General features: G+C 45.8%; 1 protein-coding gene across 1 annotated transcript in view; it reads left to right on the top strand.

The window, feature by feature from the left end:
• Positions 1 to 3,348: 3,348 nt before the first annotated feature.
• ANKRD28 (ankyrin repeat domain 28) overlaps positions 3,349 to 10,602 on the top strand; it is a 119,338-nt gene continuing 112,084 nt past the window's right edge. The window contains exon 1 of the mRNA XM_030510677.1: positions 3,349 to 3,548. Within this exon, the coding sequence (XP_030366537.1) occupies positions 3,522 to 3,548 (27 nt within the window). The 5' untranslated portion in view covers positions 3,349 to 3,521. The remainder of the gene's footprint in view (positions 3,549 to 10,602) is intronic.

The raw sequence follows: 10,602 nt of genomic DNA, 5'->3' as shown, positions 1-10,602 counted from the left end.
TAAGCATAATGGGGCTTTAGAAATGCCAATCGATGGTATTTGATTGATGATGCCATTATGATACTCAATATGTTTCCATTACAATCAGTGACTAAGAACAGCCAATGATTCAAACTGGGACAGAATTACAAAACCTTGACTATTTTAGATTTTGATGGATAAAACGTGTCACAGCATGTGTAAAAACCTTTACGGTGATGCTCCCAGCATACCATTATAAAATGAGTGTGGTTTCCATTGGAAGACTAGCTCCCAACTAATGCTGATTCAGGGTCATAAAGGTAAAAGCATCCCGCCATAGGAAATGATAACATTATATTGATTTCAGACCCCTTGTATTCTGTACAAAAATAAACTCAGCCCTGCTTTGATTTAGGAGTACGGGGCAGTGTTTGGAGAGGGGCGGAGGCAATCAGGTCTCCTGGATTCTATTCCTAGCGCGGCAGTGACTCACGCCATGACCTCGTGTAAGTCTGCTGACCTCTGTGCCTGTCTACCCGTGTATAAGGATGAAAAAGGAATAAATACCTGCTTCACTGGGGTTGAAAACCTGTTCAGAAAGAGCTAACTATACAGGCATTCCTGGCAAACTAAATAAATCATGAGCATGTTTCAGGGGAGCTCACAAAACATCTCCAGTATGAGGTTTCCATGGTCTCTTCAATTCGATCCCATTATGTATTTCAGCGCAGCACATACGGTCCTATCTTTAAAACACTGGGTAGTGTTACATGCTGTGGGATAAGTTACAGCGTGAAGATTTAACATTAATGGGAGCCATGCAGTTAAAGCTTGTGGTGCTCTGCTGAAAGTGTGCCCTCAGGAGAGCAGCACTGCTAACAATTTACAAACTGTCCCATCTAAAGTGTTGTGGAAATTTCTAACCTTGGCGGATGTATATTCTGAACATTTCCAGAAATGCCATGGCTTTCAGGATGTTTGTCTGGCAATACTCCTAGAATCCTGTGAAACATTCTTTCTGTTACTGTTCCTACAGGATGCCTCGGGAGTTACCTACCTTCTAACACAGCATTTAAAAGCAACATAGGTGAAGTTACCCTGAAATACATGGTAATAAATAAATATAAAGCACTCATTTCCTTACAGCATGGTTACATCGAACTTTTGAGGTTTCATTTCTATTGTTTCTATAGCTCTGCAGTCAAACAATTCATTCGGTGGGACATAAGCAGATCAGATGATATCGTTGGTGATACTGTCAGATTTTTGTTCTAGTTGTAATAACCACTTGGACTGTCTGACGCAGAATAGGACAATAATTTATATTGTGACTTGAGAAAAAGTACCCCCATGTAACCAATTGTTACCAGGGAAACAGCGCCCAGAAAGTTCCCCACTTCTGCGTTACTCACTGAGCTACCTCAGCAACCACTCGTGCTTAAACTGGAACAGTCTCCAGGATGGCTGTTGTAACTTCCATGTTTTACCCCTCACACTTCTTCATACTGTATCATAACTCACGGGGAGCGGGAAACAAACCCAACAATGATCTGGGGTCAGAGTTCAGCTGGTTAATGACATATTTAAGTACATATGGCAAAAGCAACAGGCCTGCTCCTTAGCTATAGTGTGAGTATTGGAGTAAGGAGCTGGGGAATCGATACAATAAAGATGCGCCTTCCCCTACCGAAACAGTGCCTGGCTCCAAGCTGCAAGAGGTGCTAGTGATTCCAGGTGCCACAGCTTGATGTGATGGCTTGTTACATACAAAAACTGCTCTAAATAGCAGGTGAACTGAAAGTAGGTGGGTTTTTTTCTGAATAACTCCATAAACTGATAAGCTTCACAGGAGGAAGTGGAACTTTATCAGCTCCCAGACATTCTCCTCACTTTGAAAAGGAGCAGTCTAATTCGTGGACAGACAAAAGCAATGTTTCCTGATGTCATTTTCTCCTTCACTGACTGCATTGATAAAATTATCTCTAATTTCCACAACCATCAGTCTCTTTACCACGCTGTTATCACAGTCCTTGAGCATTTTGCATAGTGTCAAAGTCAACCTGTTTGGTATTTGCATACAGTATGCTTCTATTCACAAACACACAAACAAGTAGGTAAAAGGCACAAGTACTAAAGTAGGGGGCTATCTGAAATTAACTAAAACATTTACTCAACCATAATTACCATTTCTGGACATATCTGGATGTCAACAAAATTTATTTAGAAAGTGTGACAATGTTGAGGCTTTTTCCTTTGCTGGTGAAACAGGACCGCAATCTGAACTGGTTAAAATAAAATAACGTGTTAAGCACACCCCATCAGGCCACTAGTATTCAAAGGTCACAAAAGATGAACATCAGCTAACACCTATAGAAAACTCTGCTTTTCTCATGTTGCCACGCATCAGGAGAGTTCGTTCATCTGCCAGGCTCCTGCTGGAATCAGGCAGCTCATGAACGAGGGCAAAGCCTCACAAACGGGCGTGCACAGAGTGCACCTTGGTGCTTTATTAACCCATCTTCTTGAGGTAATACTAAAGTAAGTAGATTTAACTACACGTGGGGTGTTAGGGCCAAGTCACAATCAATTTTGAAACTACCGGGAAGTCAGGAAACTTGGATCATTCACATCAGCGCTGTCTGCCGCAGTGATTCCAACAAACCTGGTCTCCTCAGTCTGTTATTTTTGGGGGGAGGGTGCCACATTTCAGCAGCAAACACCCTTTCACACACAGCCACCTCGCCGGGCTGCGCGTTAGGTTACGGAGGAGCCGCACTTCGCGGGATTCCTGTGCTGTGTTTTGTACGCTGCTCTGTGTCCCGTTCACAAGCAGCTTTTGAAGTCCCACCTATGAAGATGTTCCTTCTGTTTACCGGGCTACCACCAAGCCTGCAGATCACTTCTCAAAACACACGAGAATCAACAGGGGACATCTCTACTGACCCTCCACCAGAGACGAACGTTTCGCACGCAGGCGGGGAGCAGGCGATGCCTTCTCCCGGCAGCGATGGGCTCACACCCGCTCGGGGCCGGCGGGCGGTGACTGCACACCCCCCCGGGCCAACCCCCGGGCGAGACTGCGCCGTCGTCCCGGGACTCCCCGCGGCCGGGCCCGGCTCCTCCAGGAGCGGCCGCTCGCCCGCGCCCACCTCACGTTATCTCCCCTGCCGGCCCGCCTCACCCGCCCCGCCAATCAGCGCCGCCCTTACTCCGCCCCTCCTCTTGCGGGCCAATCAGCACCGCCCTTAGTGGTGCGGGCAGGGGCCGCGGGCGGGCGCCTTTGATGTCGGCGGGCGGTTAATTCAGGAAGCTCCCAGGGAGCGCGCGGCGCCAGGGGGCGGGGCCAGGGAGGGAGGCGTGGCGAGAGCAGGCTCCGCCCCTGGCGGTCGCGCCGCGCGGGTTCGGCGCGAGGCCCCGGCACGGGGTGGCGCCGGCGGCCGCGGCGGGCTCGGAGGGGGGCGTGGCCGGCGGGGGGGCGGCGCGGCGCGGAGAGCGGAGCCCTCGGCGGCCGGAGGCGGCGGCCGCTCGGTGGGTCCGTGGGTCGGTGCGGCGGCCTCGCCATGGTGTTCCTCAAACTCCGCGAGCAGGTGGGTGCGCGGCGCCGGCTGCTCCCTCTCCTCCCTTCGTCTCCCCTGCCGGTGCCGCCGGGCGCGGCGGCTGCGCGCCCTTCCCCGCCCCCTCCTCGCCGCGGTGTGTGTGTGTGACAGGCGGCGGGCAGGGCGGGCAGCATGGCTGCTTGCCGCGGCCCGCCGGGGACCGGGCTGGGTGGCGCCCGCCCGGCAGCAGCCGCCATGTGCTCCCGGTGCGGGCGGCGGTGCCCCTTTAGTGGCCCCGCTGGGCTGGCGGGAGCCGCCGCCCCGCGCAGGTATCGGGCCTAACAGGTGGCCGCGGGAGCCCGCCCGCCCCATGCGCTGCGTTCCCCGCCCGCCGCCGAGACGGGCTGGCTCCGGGGCGGAGGGAGGGCGCCCTGCCCGCGCGGGGCTGCCCCGGCCGGGGTCCCCGCCGCGTCTCCCGCCAGGAGAGCGGGGCAGGCCCGGGAGGGGCGACGAGGGGGGCTGCGGGCTCCCCGGGCCGGTGTGCTGGGAACGGGAAGGTCTCTGGGGGAGCCTGGGCCCCAGGGGCTGCCCGGCGTGAGGGGACCGGGCTGGAGCCGCCCGGCTGCGGCGGCTCGGGAGCCGCGATGTGAGCCGGCGTGCCCGGCAGCGGGAGCCGGCTCCTCTCCTCCGGGATCCGGAGCCGGGCCGAGGCATTGCTGCCGGTCGCAGTCTCCCGTGCCCGAGAGCCGCCTGCTCGCCCCTTCACGCACCACCTTTCCCTTTCAGGCCTTTAAAAATCTTTTGTTCGGCTGCCGTGTGTTTTGCCTCCTCCATGGTGTTGACAAACCTTCCCCGAGTCCGCGCTCCCCTTCTGAAAACAAGAAGGTTTCTCGTGCCTTCAGTGGTTGCTTTCATCACATCACACCCTTCTTTGTTCGCTAGGCTCTTCCTTCGGTTTCCATCCCCGCTTATGAAAAATACTTGTCTTGGCTGCCCTGTCCTCCTCTGGTGGCTCCCCTGTCCTACTATTGTCTCCTGTGCAGTACCGAGATACAAAGGTGGGAGGGTCTGCGCTGCCAGTTTGCCGCCTATGGAAAGGTGCTTGGTAGAAGATGTGTTTTCTCATGGTTTCACGTGGGTTAGACCAAATTCTGTGTAAAAGCTCACACGCCCTGCTGCTGTCTCCTTGATACTCCACATAACTGACTGTAACGCTCCAAGACCCCACCCTCCCAAAAAAGGGACTACAGGGAAAAAGCCAACCTAGAAACTTGATTAGGCAACTGGTATCCTGTGTCTGTTTATTATGCTCATCAGTATCGGCCCATCCTTACCTGCCGGTCCTTTCATCAGCCTGCATCTGCGGCTGTCTCTTTACAGGTTGCATGGTCCCTTGGGATTTTTGTTCTAAAAAACGTTTAGCAGTATGGGACAGGGATCTTTATGTCCTGCTGTATTGTATGCAAACTTCGTGAAGTCTCGTAGTATTTTAGAACCTCATCTATGAATGGACCTGAAATACACATAGTGTCTTTGGGTTAGGTTTCGTTTTAGGCTTCATTACTGTTCTACAGGAGGCTCTCCACAGGAATGGACACTTGTTCACCTCTTCTAGTAAAAAAGCCCTTCTATTAAAGCCAAGGAATACAACTCTTCTGCAACTAATCATTGCGAAATAACTTGCAAAAACCCCCGTCATCAATATGTTAGCATAAGAGGACTGTGTTTTAGAACTTCTGGGAAGGATCCTGCTGTTGACTGGTGCTGAGGTGAACTACTGCACTGTGTGGGACCACTGGTCTGACAGAGTAATGCCTGTGAGGCTTTTGGCTTCTGTCGTAACGCAGGTTTTAATCCAGAAGTATTAGGTGGACATCTTTAGAAACTTCATGGACCTGCAAAGGTGCATTGATACACTTGGAATTGGAATACTCTTTTACTTAAAGGGACTGTGCTAGGGGCAGGGAAGGAAGACAGAGGAGGGAGTGGAGTGCTGGTTTTGAAGAGACTTTCGTAGAGGGAGTGATTTTCAGCATCACCTGTATTTCTGCTGGATAAGTGTCAGTTTCTTGATAAAGCTGTTCTTACAAACTGAATTCTGTTAAAATTGTTTTCTTTAAGAATGCAAAAAATCACGAGGAATCATATTAACATGAAATATCTCAGTTTTGTTAGCTACAGAGAATTCCCCCAGGTCAGTGTTCTGCAGTATGCTGCGAGACGTCTTGACTTCAGGACAAGATGCTGCACTAAAATTATGATACTACCTGCTCACTATAAAAACCACTCTGTGGTACTGTATGAAAGTAGAGGTGTTTGGTATTTCATGAAATAGGCTTCTTGTTTGCTTGAACCATATACTTTACTTCACAGTGATGTGTTCATTTAGAATAAATTGTCATGTATGTTTGTAATCCCTATAGTGAGTCTGTCTCTAAGGTGATGGCTGGGTTTCGTGGGCAAGCATAAAGGCTGCTCTGTTGGTTGAACTGTTCAGCTAGTAGGAAGTGATTTGCTAGTTTCCTTTCTACAACACCCAGATCAATAACTTTCTGAAACAAAAATTCTACTAAATAAAGTGTTACTTTAATATAGTTCTCAAGATTTTTTTCCAAAATCAACAGAAACCTGTTGATTTTGTTCTTTGGTAATGTAGAAATGCTCTGTGTTGCTTAGTTCAATGTCAGGATTATGCCCAGGAGAGGCAGACTTAGGGCATACAAGCAGCTTAATATTTTGTTACACTTGGTTTAGTTTAGTTTTTGAAGTTACTGCAAGCTGGTGTAAAAGCAGCGCTTGAGAACTTACAGTGAGGTGAGGCATTCTGCTCTGAGGCTCTTAGGTGAGCTCAGAGGGTGAAATCCCAGTTCCGCTTGCAGTTGATTTAATTTACTTAGTGCACTGATAAACAAAACTTTGATCCTGTGGATGCTTAAGGCGTTTGTGAAGCTCAAATATTTGGTTGTCTTTGGAGGCTGATTTGATACACTTGACTTTCAGAATAAAGGTTTTCCATGCACTGAGAAGAGTAGGTCTTTCCTTGGGTTCAACAAACAGCCAGCCGGTACATTAATTACAACTTTGTGTTAACGCTGTTTGAGCCTTATTGCTTTGCAATCCTATGGGGTAGGAGTATCTTTCAGAGTTTTGAAATAATCCAAGGTGTACATTGCACTATCCGAAGTGACTTATGTTTGCTCTCAAAGTATATAGGTATTGAAAAACTCCATAAGTTGTATTTGCAAAAATTGCTTTTGAAGCTAAATTGAACTGTATTGAGCGAAGTTGCTACCTGTAATTCTCAACAAACTAACTGGCATAGAAAGAGCAATCATTCAAATAGAAGCTGTATTCTGCTCTTGTTGCTCGTGGTTTGTTGTGCAACGTTGGACAGAAATGTTTAAAAACAAAGAAGCAAATCTGCAAGTTCTGCTACTGAAGGTTAAGTTAGTCAAGGTAGAGATGAAAAATATTGTGAGATGAAAAGTATAGTAAGTGTACTTTATGATTAAGGTATTTGCTCTTCAATTTGTTTTCCTTCCTACTGTCTTTATAAATTGGTGCTTGTATACCAGGTTCATTTAGATCAGAAGCTGCTTTAACTACTAAAATGCCAGGTGAGAGGGAAGCTGTAAAAGTTTGCTTCTTCCGGAAACACTGTGGTACTCTCCTGTAAGAAACTGCGTTGAAAGCAAAGTTTAGGTGAAGGTTCAGTGATGTTTTATCAGGCCTTTTTTTTGGGGAGGGCAGAGGGGGTGGAGAAGAAAAGGGGTAAGTTGTTGTGAGTCTCCGTAACAGTATGCCTTGGTGTCCTGTGTAGAAGCCCTCTCAACTCTGCATAGCTAACTGTGAAAGGCTAAATGTGTTCTGTTTTTTTCCTGTTTGTAGTTTCCAGATACACTAACCATTTCCCAGGACGGGTAAATTCTCACTTGAAAGGGTTGTGAGTTAGTCTCTCTTACACCTAACGAGTAATCAACAGTTTAGGTTTTTTTAGTGGGTAGGTGAAATTTGGATTGCCTAACAACAGAGGGATTTGTTGCTTCTCTGTTACAAACCTTGTCTGTGTATGTGCCTACAGGTTGTCTTTTAGGCTAGTGTAAGCCTATATTTCAGTATGCTTTTGTTGAAATACATGAAGCTCCAATCAAAACTGGCTGAATTTTTTCTTTAATTTTGCAGCTATGTAACTATTTGTGGTGAAGCTCATTGGATGCAGTGCCATTATAATTGATAAAGTTTTATTTTTTCTCTTTCAGTACATCATAGTTTTAATTATGCATTTCCTGTTTTCTCTGTATCTTAAATATGTAATAGGAAGAAATCTTAGGGCTCACAGTAATGAACATTTGAAAGGAATCTGTATGGGATTTTTCTGTGTGACTGTTAGACTCTGCTTGAGGCAATGCATTTATTCCCAAAGTCAGATGTGAGTGGAAAGGATCGACATATGAACAACTGCATGAGGATATTAGAGTGACCACTTATCTTGAAAGTCCTTGAACAGTAAGAGCACTGACTTCTTTATTGCCCATTTATATCTTTCTCTTAGCTAAGATGGATCTTGTTCAATTGGCAGTTAAACAAATGTTTGCAGTGTCATAGTGAACGCTCTGAATGCCTCTATGGTTGCTATTTTCATTACTGCCAGCGTTAGAGTTCATTCTTTTAGAATTCATGCCAAGAATAAATGTCCCAACTAGTTCCTTGTTACACTTAGAGGAGGAATGGTCTCCTGTGGTGATGAAAAGGAATTGCTGCTGTTCGATGAGGGAGGGATATGGTGGGAATGGAATTATGTGGTATTGCTCTACAAATTCTGTTCAGACATAAGCTAATGAGATGTGGGTTTGTGTTGCTTTGGGTTTTTTTGGGGTAGAAATTACTTTAAAGTTACTGTTCTTTAAAAAAAAATTTCATCAGGAAACTTGTTGAAATTGAGAAGCACTCTTCTGTATTTTTCATCACGTTCTTCATAAAATTTTCATCTAATCTGTTTTAACTGTATACACGATGAATAAATTAGGAAGGTATAATACTTATCGAGACACCTTAAGTCTTGCTGTTAATTCTCATGTTCCTAGGCTAAGAACCGACATGTACTGAAAAGATAAGTTTCTTTAACTGATGGACAACTTTGAGTAACTTGAAATCCATTTATCTTGTTGTACAAAGTAATTACCAGCCCTTCCATTAGAATGTATTGAGAGAACCTGGTTCTACCACGTGTTCGTTTTGGGGGATCAGATTGCCTGATGATAACTCGGGAACTTTTGGCTTGTGAGCAAGCAGTTCTTCTCAGTCAAGAAAATAAACTATTTTAGAAAAAAAAGGGGGGGGGGGGGGGGAAGGGGGGGGAGAAACAAAGCAAGCCTTGATTCTGCAGTCAGATCCTCAAGGCAGATCCTGTTAACTCTGTGGCCTTCTGTGAGGGTATAAAGGTCTATTCATGTAGATAGCATTGAAGGTTTGTGACCATTACTTCGAAGCAAATACTGGGAAGCAGAGGAAATTAGGCAAATGTGCACTAGCCTATGAAAGAGAGACTTCCTTAGCACCCACAAGAAAGTTGGTGATTCCTGTAGGAAACTAACAGTTGTTGAGACTAAACTAGCAATCTGCTATCTGATGTGGATTGTTACATTCCCAAATTTCTGTCACTGTTTTCATTCACTGAAATGGGTTGTGGAATGAGATGACTGAAATTAAATATCTTTGGTATTACACACTTCACGTCCTCCACTTCATCTTTTATCAGCTAGTTTGCTTCTTGGGTGCTGCACCTTTTATTTCTCTCTAGTCAGCTGGGCCTTCCTGAGGTCAAGCTAATACCCGATCATTTGCTTTCTTGCTCCTGCCAACTTCTTTATTTTGTTCTTACCTCTAGTCCTCTATTCCTATTTCTGGAAATGGAGTGGGAGACTTGTTGCCTTAGTTACAGCGAGTGACTGTTTCAAAGTTATTTATAATGTTTGTTTAAATAACCTGTATCATAATACAAATCACAAAACACTTCACGTCAATAAAAAAATAAACAAAGCAGCCCATCGCTGAGTGCTGGGAGCAAGCTTACAATGCTGAGTGTTGGGGGGGTTGCTTTCCTTTGTTGTTGGGGGTGGAGGACAAGTTCTAATCTAGCATTTGGCGATGAATCTGGAATGAGGTGTCTTGGTGTTATGCTTTGTGCAGATGAGGACAGAATCTTAATATTTAAGCTCAGAAATTTCAGGGAATGTTATTCTTCCTGTCCTTTGTAATGACAGTGTCAAGGGGTGGGTATATACCAGTTTAACCATGTTAATTCAGTTGTGATTGCTCAGGTGTTGATGAATTGTACAGCACTGACCCATTTCAGCACAAACCTAGAGCTAAGGCAAGAGTGAAGGGACCGAGTAGTTGGGACAGAAAGGGAGGTGAGACTGGCAGCCACCTGGGTGAGTGCAGAGAGTTAAAGAGGAAGCACCAGCAGTGATATGCAAATGAAACAGGGGCAAAATAGTTGGTCCTTAGCATCCTTGTAGGTTGAGGAACTACTTGTTAGCTGAAGCACCGAATGTCTTCCCTAATACTGAGATGCTCTTTACTGTGAATTGAATATAACCTTAGATTTTCATTGATTATTTCTACACTAATGTGTGTATATGAATTGGGTGGACTATACTAGTAAATAGACTGTTTACATGACTAAAGCCTCCCTATTTAGGACAGCTTGAACCCATGAATGTTTTTCTCACAAAATTACTGGAACTATATTTGAATTTGAGAAGTATAAAGCAAAGGTCTACCTATTCTAACACTTTGCTTAAGCTTATGTTGTTATGGGGATGGAGGGGAAAGAAGTAGGAAAGAATGCCTCTTAATTATAAACTGACTCATGTTAGGAGAACTTAGTGAATGTTAGATTTTGTACATAACTTTGCCTGTTTGCATGGGTTACTCTATTTCTGACCGAATCCTGAACTATTGTGAAGCCATCCTAAATATTTAGTGTTTCCATATTCTCAAACAACAAACTGTTACTTAATGGACTTCCTAATTCCAGCTGATGAGCATTTGCTTTTAAGTTATTCTTGGTCATTCTGCAATTATACTTGAGGTTCACTCT

This window comes from Strigops habroptila, chromosome 1 (assembly GCF_004027225.2).
Source record: "Strigops habroptila isolate Jane chromosome 1, bStrHab1.2.pri, whole genome shotgun sequence".
Lineage (NCBI taxonomy): Eukaryota > Metazoa > Chordata > Aves > Psittaciformes > Psittacidae > Strigops > Strigops habroptila.
Note: the sequence above shows the minus strand (reverse complement) of the source record. Positions and strands in the feature narration are given on the sequence as shown.